The sequence below is a fragment of the Aptenodytes patagonicus genome, chromosome Z, assembly GCF_965638725.1.
Source record: "Aptenodytes patagonicus chromosome Z, bAptPat1.pri.cur, whole genome shotgun sequence".
Lineage (NCBI taxonomy): Eukaryota > Metazoa > Chordata > Aves > Sphenisciformes > Spheniscidae > Aptenodytes > Aptenodytes patagonicus.
In genome coordinates, this window is record NC_134982.1 from 84,714,737 (window position 1) to 84,728,393 (window position 13,657).

The 13,657-nt window shown below is 37.2% G+C and overlaps 1 protein-coding gene across 1 annotated transcript in view; it reads left to right on the forward strand.

Annotated features, from left to right (window-relative positions):
- The window catches only part of RASA1 (RAS p21 protein activator 1), a 69,019-nt gene that overhangs the window by 41,365 nt on the left and 13,997 nt on the right, over nucleotides 1-13,657 (forward strand). Inside the window, exons 11-16 of the mRNA XM_076363054.1 lie at nucleotides 1,328-1,484; nucleotides 3,852-3,939; nucleotides 6,611-6,688; nucleotides 7,949-8,106; nucleotides 8,403-8,479; nucleotides 13,330-13,502. Coding sequence (XP_076219169.1) covers nucleotides 1,328-1,484; nucleotides 3,852-3,939; nucleotides 6,611-6,688; nucleotides 7,949-8,106; nucleotides 8,403-8,479; nucleotides 13,330-13,502 — 731 coding nt within the window. The remainder of the gene's footprint in view (nucleotides 1-1,327; nucleotides 1,485-3,851; nucleotides 3,940-6,610; nucleotides 6,689-7,948; nucleotides 8,107-8,402; nucleotides 8,480-13,329; nucleotides 13,503-13,657) is intronic.

Genomic DNA, 13,657 nt, shown 5'->3' on the forward strand with positions numbered 1-13,657 from the left:
ATTAAAAGCTGACTGCTTGACTCATCTCAATATAACCCTGAAGAATTGCCATTGAGCAAGTCTTTGAAGTTCTGAGGAAGCTAGTCCCTTACCAAGTGTTACATTTCTACTGTTCTAAAAAATTAACACTAACGGAAGCAGAAAATCTATCAATAATAAAATTTCTGCAAATGACAGAGACCATAACTAGAAGGATAAGTTACAGACAGTAATCTGGATAGTGACCAAAATTTAAAAAGAAGGTATGATTTTAAATATAGACAAATATTAAAAAAAATAAATTACATTTAATTAAAAATGAGACATTTAAAAAAAAAAACAACAAACCACCCCAAACTGTAGACCCTCTGAACAGAACAAGGAAAACATCTCTTCTATTGAGAAGGCTGATTCTGAGAGAAGGTGTAGAGGGATGTCATAGAGTAAGGAATCAAATAAGAATTAATTCAAAACCTTTAGCTAAAAGAGATAATGCGATACTTTAAATGTGCAAACCGGAGTACTGAGTAGGTGTAGAGAGATGCATATAGCTGCATATGGAACAAATTCAATAAAATCACTCTTCCATCTAGGAGACAGTGTAGTAGGTGGATGTTAGATTTGTCTTTTCAAGCAGTGCTAGTACTCATTTATTGAGGTCCATGGTGGATTTATGATGATCAAAATACAAAATTAAGGCTGAAGGTTTTTTCTAAATGGTACTGTGACTTATGCATTAATTAGTTGCAGAAAGTTCCTAATCCATTGTAGTTCAGAGAACGTCTTCTCCGAAACAAGTGGAACCAGCCAGATTCCTATATATGGTTTTGTCTGGGGCATGGTTCTGATTTAAGTTTGCATATAGCATATTCCCATTTCTGTTCTTCAGCTGTACTGTTTTAAGATACTCTAATGCAATCTGTTAAACATTGGTCAGAGTTTCGGAGTAACTTTCTCATGTCAAGAGTCTATTTCTTAATTAAAATTGTAATAAATGGGATCCACGACATCATTATTTGCAAACTGTGTAGATACAGTCTTAACACTGTCAGGAACTCGCTGTCCAGGCAGCTCATATGCACTTGCTTAATCCTGTTGAAATTAGTGAAAATGTTTAAAGAACCTTTTGCAACTCTACCTGCATCTGTGAAGAGGGTCTAGTTTTAGCCACATGTTGCATAAAATTGAGTATGTATACTGATACTATAACTTAAGTGTGATTACCTGTACATTGGTCTTCTGTTTGCAATTTGACAAAAACTTTACTGCCCTCTTTTGTTTTCTTCATTTACAAAATCTACACTTTCTTTTAAACAATATCGTGACTTTTTGCTTGACTCTTCTACAGGTAAAGGAAAGAGGTGGAAAAACTTGTACTTTATATTAGAGGGAAATGATGCCCAACTTATTTATTTTGAAAGTGAAAAGCGAGCCACAAAACCCAAAGGACTAATAGACCTTAGCGTGTGTTCCGTCTACGGAGTACATGACAGTTTGTTTGGCAGGTAGGACACTGGCTTTTAATTCTCGTATGTGCAGCAGGAGAGCTGACTGCTGGTTTGAGGCATGTACAAGATAACGGGCAATATGTCCCTAGTGAACAAGTAGCCCTGACTTGCGCTGTGGCTCTTGGTTCATACCAAGAGTCTAGTTGGTGTGGGTTGCAAGAGCATATGTGGACGGATGTGGCTGATGAGTAGTAGCTTGTTTAGCCATGGCAACTCGATTGCTAGTACTGTGCATAAACAACTTCTAGTTAGAAATTTTAGAATTTAGTATTAAAGTTTTATTCTGAAATAAGATGTGATGATGGTTTGAGCTTTTCTGCATTGTCTTTTTTTTAATATTGAGTGCATTAATTGTTCCATGTTTCATTTACCGTCAGATTATGAACTGAGGGGTTTTAATCCTTTTGAACTGAGAATTGACAAGATCAAGAATTTTGTCAATTCCAAAAGATATACATTCTTTTGATAGGTATTTGAAAGCTAACTTGGTTAGACGGAGTCTGTCAGTGCTTTTCTATTTAAGAACAAGTACTTTTGTTAAATTAGACCAACTTAGCAGTAAACTAGTTCATATAAGTCAATATCCTCAGAAATTGTTTTTGCACAATTACTATATTCAGAGATAATTTTCACATCAAATCTCATTTACCGTAATATTTTGATGTGATGTGATTGGGGATGTGATATCAGCAAAGAAGTTGAGAATCAAAAGTCTTTCAGATATCGTTGGTAATTAACAAGAAAGAGTTTACGTATTTGTTCATTGGTAGTTACAAAAAGAAGTCCACCGTCCTGTATTGTAATGTCATATGGAAGAAATAGGTACACTTACTCCTACAAGTGTTAGACAGAAATTCTGGTTATCCCATGGATCTTAATATTTATTAAAAAATTATATAAAGTCAACCTAGTTATTTTTGTGAAAAAACTTCTAAGACAAATGCTTAAAATTAGTGGCATTTCTTAAGCTGCAAAGACTGGTGCTTTTGTTTGATATGTTTTGGTTTTTTTAAAATCTCTTTAATAATTTTGAAAAATGCATTAAAGTAACAGAATGAGGAATGTAGATACAGATAAAGAGTACCAGAACAGTAATAAAAAAATTACTGAAATGTTCCTTATGTAAGGAGGCAATTATGCAGGAAGCTTTGGTGTATATTGTAAACAAGGAACATTTTGGTTAACAGTGACTGTCTCTCAAACAGCTTTTAAGAAACGCTGTGCTGTGGGTTAAAGTGTGGTTGGGCAGTAAGTGGTACTAAATGTGGGTAGGAGGAGATGCATGGTTGCACCATTTGAGGAAACTGCTAGTGAGGAACTGTAGCTGAGACAAAGTTCCTCCTGCATTTTAAGCAGCTGGTAAAAATGGCCTTTGCTCTTTTCTCAGAAGTACAGTGAAGTCTGTAGCTTTGCATGGTTCTTTGGTGGCAATGATTTAATTAGCCCCAGACCTGGCTATTTCCTGCTCTCCCCCACCCTTCTGCGGCATGGCCACAGAGTGCCGTGTCAGCGTTTCTCCAGGCGTTGAAACGGACGGGGGAACTGAAGGCTGAAACTCCTTTGCAGATGAAGTACGATCCTTCATGTAACACTGGTCTGGGGAGAGCTAAATTTCCTTGAGCACAGTGTGGAAGGTCATGAGTGAAGTGTGCACTTTAAATAGCTTGTAATTTAACAAAACAAAGTATTTTTGATTGACTTTTTGGCAAATAAGTGGAGGTACACAAAATGGCAAAGACACTATAATTGCATTTAAGGTTGTAGAGGTTTTTGTCACATATATTGAATGTGATCCAATGCACATTTTATTGGTCGCGAGAGCCGTGGGACACATTCAGATAGGGGATTCCTTATGTTAATATTGTTTCCTGAACTCCTGCAAGAACAAATCCTTAATGTATGATTAATTGGTTGAGAACTAATGCTGAACCTCTCCTGCTTTTAAAGTCTCTAGGAATATTCCTCGTTGACAAGTCTTTTCCATTACCAGATGGCTATTTTTTGCCTTGACTGTAAGTCAGCACACATGCCTGTTCAGTACAGGCCATTCTAAAAGTTCCTCAGCGTTCCAAAACAAACTAGTTGTACTTAAGTGCGGTTTTCTTAAAATGACATAATACATTCAAAACAAAATGCAGTTTTGAAGCACCTGAGAAATTTTCTAGTTGGAGTTCTTCTTCTTTCCATGTGAGATGATGCTACATGTACACAAACAAAAATTGGTGCAATGTTCAATGCTCCTTACAGACAAACAACAGAAATGTATTAGATCAGTGTAAACTTTGTTTTGGCACAGATCAACAAGTGAAGGTGTCTGTTAATATTGTGAAGATTAATAAAACTTACTTTTTGTTTATTTTTAAGGCCAAACTGTTTTCAGATAGTAGTTCAGCACTTTAGTGAAGAACATTACATCTTTTACTTTGCAGGAGAAACTCCAGAACAAGCACAGGTGAGAGCTTTTTTTTGGTAAATATAATTTAAGAAGTAATTTTTTGTCTTGTGTTTAATGATACTGCCCTTCTGAAACAGGAAGCAAGTGTATCACAAAGAGTTAGTGGCTATGTCTATCTTAGCAGCTGTTATAATGGAGTAGCAGCGGGTCTGTAAGGGGAACGGTTGGTGCTGAGAATCCAGCACCTACATTACCTGCACTTGGGGGGGGTTTACTTTGGACAAGTTCCAGTCGGGTCCCACAGACTGAACTTCAATTATTTTCCATTGTATGTTTGTGGAGAACATTTTTTTTTTTTACATGGTTCAATTCAGAAGAGTAATTTACTCTCCAGGACTTTTCCATGTTATAAACCAGAGCATGGTAAGTGGGAGTTTTCCTTAAAAGGCATATTCCTGATATGAACTAAAATGCTGATGCACATATGTGTACCCAACAACCAAAGTATATTGAACAGCTGCCTCTTGCAGTTATTTGTCCTGTCCATAAATCGGTGGTTGTTCATAGTCTTGGGCCCTGATCGTCCACAAAAAGTAAGGTTTCCTGGATTTAGTTGGTATCCTTTAGTTACTGGCTCTCTAGGGGTTATCTATGCTGATTAAGAATTGTAGGATAGGAGCCTAATTCTCTGACATTCACTCACCAGCAGGAGAGCGTATCTGAGATGAGACAATGTCCTTATTTAAGTTTACAGCTCTGAAATACACCTGTTGCATCAGAAGTTAAGCTTTGCATTTGGTTTTATTTGAATGGAATTAAAGCTGTTTAGAGCGCCCATAATAGACTGCTATCCACCAGAGCGTGAAGGCTGTATAAATTTATTATTCTTCTTGTGCTGTATATAAAGGAAAGCACGAATTTTCCTGTTAAATTAATACAAATTTATGAAAGTCACTGAGATGACATCAGAATGATGTAGTGACATTTGTCACACAACTCTTAATGTACTGGCTTTGAGAAGAAGCAGGCTGTATAGTAATTGAGAGTATATACATTAATTTCCACACACATTACTGAACATTAATCTTTGTCACATCTTCAGTGTCGTTTCTGTTCTAGAAATTAGAAGAATTAAGAATGTGTAGAAGACAGAATATCCTGTCTTGTTCCCTGAACGTTTGGTATAATCTGCTTTTGGTTTTGATCTGCTTAACAGGCTGTTCTCAGCATTTATACAGAATACAGTTGTGGTTTTTTTAATAATATGGCTTCGGCCCAGGAAAGTGTATAGATACTTCTCTTTTGAGGAAGTTCAGCTTTCTTTACTCTGTAACATTTCATAGAAGGATGGTTTTATTTGTATATTCAGGCTGTCTTATAATGTGGTAAACAAATATCAAAGCAGTGCCGTCCTATGGACTGCGTGTTGTCTTTATGGTTTGTACAAAACAAAAGCAAATGTAAAATGTAGCCTTACATGCTAGTGTCATTGTGCTTATTGTGGCACGTTGTTCATTCTCACTGCTGTAAGCTTTGGCATTTAAGGGGGAAGGTTTTCTTGCTGTGAGTGAGTATAGAGGCGTACTGCGCATCCAGGAAATAACTTCTGTTAGAGCGTTTGGGAGGCATTTGTTTCTTCGATTGCTACTCCTGAGAATAAGGACACAAGGTGCTGGAACTTCGTGATGGATAGCTGAAAGCTTTTCCTTCTGTGGAAGGTTTTGAAAGCTGAAACCTGACTCGCAAAGTGGTCTAGCTGAGAATAGCTGCAGTACATGTCCCTGTATTTTTAAAATGTGGAAGATACCGTGAAGGGCAGGATTGAAATAGAGTTGTTGGGTTTTAAACGACATCTTTAATTGTACTTTGAGAATAGATGGCGGATCTTTGACATACAGACTTAAGAAGGCTGTTGGTCAAAACCTAAATTCTGTGCTTTGCAAGAGCTATACAAAATTTGGTGGCTGGGGGACAAAAACTAGAGAACGAGGCTATAATATGTCTTCCACCTTCCTAAGGCCCCTTGCAAAGCTCCTCTGTTAGCAACTTTCTCACGCTGCAGTGACTTTTCCAGAGGTGGCCTGGCGAGTTGGCAGTGCCCCTTAGCAGCTTATTTGTTTAAAAAAAAAAAAAATACGCACAAAGGTTCTACAGTCAGTTTGGTGTTAGACAACCTGCTTATTTCCTTGATCAAAACGGAATCCATCTATCCACTCTGCTATACACATTTGTGAGCAAAGCGGGGAACGTTGGATATATGCTCCATGTTTCTCTGTTAATGTTGGTTTAGTTTTTGTTTGAAGTATACACAGTATTATGACTGCCATACAGAAGTACTGGAGAGAATAATCAGAACAGTTCAGCTTCTTAACTGTAATTTTCTCAGAAGCAAACAAGTTTTGCTTCATTTTACATACCATTTGTAATTTCATGTAATATTACTAGACTGGAAAATTGGTAAAGGTCACACTGTGTATCCATTAGTAATGCTTGATATTTCTAAAAGAGAAAATGGTTCAGATTTGCAAATCCTCTGTTAGGTTTTGCTCAGTAAAGATAAGAATTTTGCTTTAATATTCAAATTTGCATACTGTGGAATTACAGAAAACTTAGGTTTTGCCAAGCTAAAGGGAAAACTTCAGATACTCTTTTTAGACATGTCTGTTCCACTGCAACAAGCTGTGTCTGACTTTGTTTTATTACACTGTTCTGCATCCTTCTCTCTTAGGACTGGATGAAAGCTCTGCAGATGTTTTGCAGTTTAAGAAAAACCAGTCCAGGAACATCAAATAAACGTCTACGTCAGGTGAAGCTGATATTACGGGGTTTGGCGGTGCATATGGAGGAGTGTTTTGTCTCCTCGTTGCAAAACGATACTGATAAATCTCAGAATTTTCCTTTCAACAGTAGTAAATCCTGCATGTACTCACTTTCGTTTTTGGAGTTATGCAGTACCCTCGTGAAACCAACCAGAATGACTTACACTTTGTTATAATATCTACACACATAAAAAGCAAAATGGCTTTAGGCAATCTGCACGTGCTTTGCTGGGTATTATCTGCTGACTACGTTTGAGTAAAAGTGTAAAGAAGTCAGCGTTTGTATCGTCTTAACTTTTAAAATTTTAAAATGGGAAACTTTAAAAATTTGACAGTCTTATGTGACATGTAAACTAAATACTCATTTAACTAATGTTACTCATTTTCAGTAACAAATACATGCTGAACCACGCTTGTGGCTTAATTTCTCTTGGCCTTTTGAAAGTGCTGTGTTTGCCAGAATTTCCTCAGAGGTAGAGGACAGATAGTCATAAATGGCTAAGTCTGTAATGATTGGAGAATAACAGGAAAATACTTCAAGAATCCCCGATATTTTTGAATGTTAGGAACATTTAATGTAGTTGTTTTAACAGTGAAGAAAGGAATATAATAGGATGTTTTTTAGGACGCACAACTATTCTGTAGTTAACATTAAAGATGTTTGGATACTTCTGAATAAATGCACTAAATTAGGTGAATTCACAGATAAAGTGGCGGGTGAAGTTGGGGGCTTCAAGCTGCAAAAGCAAAGCAAAAAGAGTGACAATCTGAAATAATTCTTTACTTCAAAAAGCGAAGAAAATGCTCATCTACATAAAGGAATAGAATGTAATGTGTTACACAAGGGAGTTTTACATAATCTGTTAGGAAAGCACCAAATAAACCATTGTGTTTGGAATCATCCATGGCTCTTATTCAAGGTGCCAGTCTTTGATTTCAGTAGAATTTTCTGTGCATAGAAAAGTTAGCATATGCAAATCCTAATGCCGCAAAGATAATTTTAAGAAGAAAACAAGATGCCTTAAAAACATGGGTGTGGAGATTTGTTTTCAGTAATTATTTGAGTTACTCTTATTTTGTCACTTGCGCCCCTTAAAATTTTGTTCCATTACTTCTGTTCCTTGCTCTTTTTATTAGGAAATTCTAGTTTGTATTCAGTATTCATATATTAACATTAAGCTTCCACAGGGAGGATAAAAAATAATCTATTCATGTGTTTTGTATTTCTGTTTTTGGGGTTTTTTTAGGTCAGCAGTCTTATTTTGCATGTTGAAGAAGCTCATACGCTCCCAGTAAAGCATTTTACTAATCCGTATTGTAACATCTACCTGAACAGTGTCCAGGTAGCAAAAACACACATCAGGGAAGGGCAGAACCCTGTGTGGTCAGAAGAATTTGTCTTTGAGTAAGTCTTAATCTTCTTGAATTACTGAATTTGACTTGTAAGTTGCATTGCATTTAAGATTCTTAACAGTGTACAGTTTTGCATATGCTTTTTAAAAATACTGTATGTGTGGTTATACAGTAGCAACCTTTCAGCCAAATTCTGCATGGGCAGAATTTTCTGTAGGCACCTGAATATCTTTGTTAATGTAAGTGTCTTTGGCTGATAATGAGAACTCAGGATTGAAATGAATTTAGAATAAGCTTAAATGCCAGCCAAGTATAGTATTAATTGAGGCTTTCTGTCTTTTCTCCTAGTGATCTTTCATCTGATATTAATAGATTTGAGATAAGTCTTAGTAACAAAACAAAGAAAAGTAAAGATCCAGATATATGTAAGTATTTTTTTCTGTAAAAGATGCATATATACTGCAGCAATGGATACTTTGTGTGGTTTTCGTTACTTTTGTCAAACATTGTCACAAGAGAATTAAGTATATTTTTATGCTCACCGTACTGCTGTGTTTGTATGTTTTGGATGTCTGGTACTGGCTTTCCATTAATGTTTTTACAATGAGAACCTGCATGTTTTTTAGTAATAAAACGCACAGTAATCCAGTCCTGTGTATCTGCTGGCTTTCCTAACTCTGCTCTAGAGTAGCCATTGTGTTATACAATGGCTGCGCTTACCAAAAAGCAAGAGGAAGAGGAGCTGTCAGTATTAGTCTGCTCCATAAAATGCTAAGTTCCACAGAGTTTTAAGCCTGATTGCATGGAATTCCTTTTCAGGTTTTTTCTTGTTTTCAGTGAGAAAGAGGAAGGGAGGAGAGATGTAGTACTTTCATCATTTTAAAAAACAAACAAACAAAAGTCTTGGCGGTCTCTGAACAAAATTTGCCTTGTTTTCTTTCCATTTTACCTCATCTGTCTACTTGCCTTCTACCACTCTTGGGCTTAAACCTGAAGTTGCCTCAGTATCACTTTGAGTGGGAAAGGTTCCATATTTTCTTCTGCCTTTTACAGAAGTTCCCAAAAATTTATTTTCCCCCTGTTACCCAGACAGCTGCTTCTTCAACTGTGGTTTTGTTTCTGTTCCAGCAAATTAACTGTAAGCTGGTAGGACCTATCAGCTTTCTAGAAAAGAAAGGGGTTTGAAGAATGTGGATTCTGACCTCTTAGAAAAAGATTTTTGTTGTTGTTGTCTGGGTTTTTTTTTGTTTCGTTCCCTTCCCACACAATGTGTTTTTTAGGGTTTTTTTCACTTATTCAAGGTACCTTGTTTCCCACCATGCTTGTTCTGGAGCAACTTCAGCCCCCTGCCTCCTCTTTGATACCTGCAGGGCAGGATGCCCTCCCTGCCCCTTTCAGATTGGTTCCAAGATTTTTTCTTTTCCATTGTGTTCAGACCTGTCTATTCCAAAGCCTGTCAGAGTATTTATAATCTGTTGCAGTTCTTTTTAGTTGGTGTGTATTGTGTTGCTGGCCTGTTATGTATGCCTCAGTGCTAATTTCTTAATTTTCCCCCTTTTTTTTTTTTGAGATTTGAAGGGAAACCTTGACCAAAGTGGAAGAATTGCTACTCATTTTGAATGCTCTTGCAGAACCTAATTCAATTTCAAAACTTTCTCCTTCCTCTGACTAGAAAACTTTCTGCATAGCAGGAGGAAAAAGATACATTCCCTCTGATAGACAAAAGGGCTCTAGTTGCAGTTGTGACCATGTTCTTGCACTGTTCTTTTATTCATTTGAGCTGGAAAACTCGTTATCTATCTACACCAAAGCTCTGGTTAGTAAAAGAACCTTAAAAAGGATAATTCTTGAATGGGATACTTCAGTAACTTCTTTAAAGTGTTTTTGTAGTTTCCTCCTCTCTGTCCAGATTAAGGAGGTTGCGTTGGCTTTGGATGCATCCAGCTGATGGGAGGTGATAGGAGGTTTCCTTATCTAGGTCAGGAGCAGGATTGGCCGAGTTTCTTGATTGCAGTTAGGCGCACTCTTACAGTATAGCCCAACAGTCCTTTCATTTTGGGATAAGGGTTAGACTAAGTCAACTTGAATGAATATCTCTGCTTATGTCCCCAGCCCTATTAACTATGTGAAGTGCAGGGGGGAAAAAATGAGCTAAACCGGACCTTATCTAACATAACTATGTGCTGCGTTGCCTGAATAACCCTTGAACTCCTCAAAAGCAAGAGAATTGGTTCCTTTCCTGAACGTTCTCCTTTTCAGCCACAGCTGTTACATGTGGACTGCTATGACGTGTGAGTCATGTGAAGCTGGTGCTATTCGTCTTCCCAGTTAACTGGGTTAAGTCAGCTTTTCTGCTTGGTTTTCCTGCCATGTAATAGAGATTGAAGGCCCAAAACTCTGTTATTGGTCTCACTGCTTTATTACTTTCATCATAACACACTGAAGTTAAATACCAAAATGATACTAGCATGAAGGCTATTTTTTCAGTATCTTAAAATATTTCCTGAGTTTTCAAGTCTTGACTTTGAAGTTTGCCTATTATGAGTATTCCATAAATATTTTAGTATTTTTGTTTTTAAAAAAGTATTTCAAATAGTCAGAAATTACACTAAACAGTTTAGTATCAATTCTATTTAAATTTTTCTTTGTTTCTCTAACTGTAAATTCCATAAGGATTTATTCAAATAAATACGTATAATGTGGCTTGAAAAAAAACAAAGCCCTAAAATGTGTTAGTAGACTTCACCTGCTGCTACTGCAAATTGGGATGCTCAGGTATGATTAAACAGTTGAATTAGTAAATCTCTCAGGACAATTCCACACAGCGTTGAACTGGAGTGGAAGTTCTGGTTTGGTTTTGCACCATGATAGTTGGTTAATTTCAAATTAGTTCATGTTGAAAAAGAAACGTTTTTATAGTGGAGGCAGTCACCTCATGCAGGCAAATCCACAGAGCAAAGTATTAGCCAATGTCTTTCCTTTCAGGCACAGTTGTTATTTGCAGTAGTGCCAACGCTTGTTTTTGAAACTGATAGCTGAGATTATAGAAGGATGGGCTGTGCCAGCACGGCAGTGACTTGTGGCTGCGAAAGGCAGGATTTAGTATGTCCATGTATTGAGCAATTTCCTCTTTCTCAAGATTTCAAATGGCTTTTATTCTGAACCAGTAATTAGAATTTTTTTAGGGTTATTGGATGGCTCCGTTTTGTTCTGGCAGGGTTAGACAAAGGCTTCACAGTAAACTCAGGTTCATTTCTAGTCTGAGGACTGGAACAAACCTAAGTTGGAAGCACTTTTCACTATGATTCGCAGGTGATAATTACTAACAATCAAAATACAATCTTGTTACTAAATATTATGCCCGAAGTTTCATTAGCAAGTAAAACAGTAAGAAACATCAGTGTTACATTTTTTTTTTGGTACTAGTGTTCATCATGTAAAATATTGTGATTCTTTTTGGATCAAAATCATTGTCAAGAGAATTCTTACCTGTGTCTGGAGAGAAGAGATCGATTATTGTTTGTTTTGATGGTTTTCTGTATATTTGTTTCTCTTTTAAAATGTGCTAGATTGCAAAGTGTAAATATACTGAATTTTTCAACTGCTGTCTCTTACTGAAGGTAGTCTGCTAATGCAGTGTAAGCTGCTAAGTGGGAAAAAGTCTTGTTCCTTTAAAGTTACTGAATATAAATTACAGTAGCAACTGTTCTGCAGTGCCTGTTCGGACATTTCTGTTCTGACCTTTTTTTTTTTTAAAAATCAAAGCAAGATTATAGTATTTGTATTATAGCTCTGAAGTGCTACTATAACCACAGGGAAAAATTAAATCATCAGTTTATTCTAGATCCTGTATTTCATTCAGCATTCCTCTCACTGAGATATATGTGCCTTACACGTGCAACGAAAATAAGAAGAAAAACACATTGCTTAGTTGCGGGTACAGGAGCTTTGATGCTGGGGAGAAATACTCTTAGAAAGTCAATTCATTATCTGGTCTAAAAACATAGTTCCATCCACCCTGGTGATAAGTGGCAGGTGGTGATGAATTGTTTTTCACACTACTTGACTGATTTCAATGCATTAGCTTATATCAGTTTATCAACTCCGAAGAATATGAAATAGGCAGCAGGAATGTCCTGAAGTGAGCATTATAAATGTGCTGTTTTTCTGTTCCAGTACCAAGTGATACCCTGCTGCGTATTGCAGCACTGGTGCAATGTGAAATCTACTGGAACCTTTGACAATTTCTGCAAGGCAGTGTGCTGTATGGGCTTTGCAGAAATGTGGAAAAAAAAAAAAACAAAAACAAAAAACCCAAAACTCTTGGGTTTGGTTTGGTTTTTTTTTCCTTAATCTGAGGAACTTAAAAGCAGATCTCATTGAGAGGCGTGGAAAGAGAGGGTGTTTGCTTGAAAGATCCAGACTGACAGGCTAAGTGTGAAACTTGAACTGTGGAACCCCTCTTGGAGCATGGTGGGCGTTTCACAGGCACGGTGTTGCCTCTGCAAGTGCCTGGGCCCTTTCTGTGCGAAATAACTCCCTTCAGGAGAGCCTGTGCTCCGACTGCTGCAGCTTGCTAGCCAGCTGCTGGGCCAGACTCCAGCTGCCGTCCAGGTCATCATCGCTTGGCGATGTCAAGGTACCAACACAACTGAAAGGTGAATTAATGATTTGGCCGTTCTTGAGTTGACTTTCGTCATTACCTAGGCAGCAAGCTGCTTGGGAACACTTTTTTACATAATTTGCATAACCTGTTACAGCCACAGCCTTAACCTGGGAGTTAGTATAAAAGAAATACATATGGCAGCGTTTGAGAGAGCCATAGCAACACTATGATAATAAATAGTAAGAAGTAACAAAGCGGTCAAGGGGCAGAGCTGATGGTGGCATCAGCCCAAGGCTGGAAAGAGGACAGTGAATTGTGAACACTTGATCTCTTTCTAGTTTCTGACTGCTACCTGGATTTGCAGGGTAGCACTTTTTTACTCACTACTTGGGTGTTACAAAGAAAACTGGTCAATATCCACGCGGCATTTTTGAGTGTATACGTATACATTCTTTACAGAATGCTTTATATTTCTTCTTCAGTTTACAGGAGTCTGTTAAACCCTTGAAGAGAGAATCTCAATATATTGATGGCAAAAATCTTGATTACTCTTATTAATACTCTTTTGCTGAAACAAGATGACGTGCTGAAAATGAGACTGGTTTTTATTCAATAGTAGCACTGTTTTGCTGGAGATAACTCACTTGAACAATGCTTTTTTTCCTTAAGTGTTTATGCGTTGCCAATTAAGCCGATTACAAAAAGGACATGCAACAGATGAGTGGTTTCAACTCAGTTCCCATGTACCATTAAAGGGTATTGAGCCCGGATCTTTGCGTGTTCGAGCACGATATTCTATGGAGAAGATCATGCCAGAAGAGGAGTACAATGAGTTTAAAGAGGTATGTTGTTTAACTTTCCTTGGTTTATCTGTCAAAACTCATTTTGTTGGTTGGTTGAGACGGATCTCAATAGCAGTGGTTGACATCATTAAATAATACTTATAGTGACATCTATCACTACAGATGTACGATATCAGTTTTTCCAAAGCTGTTAA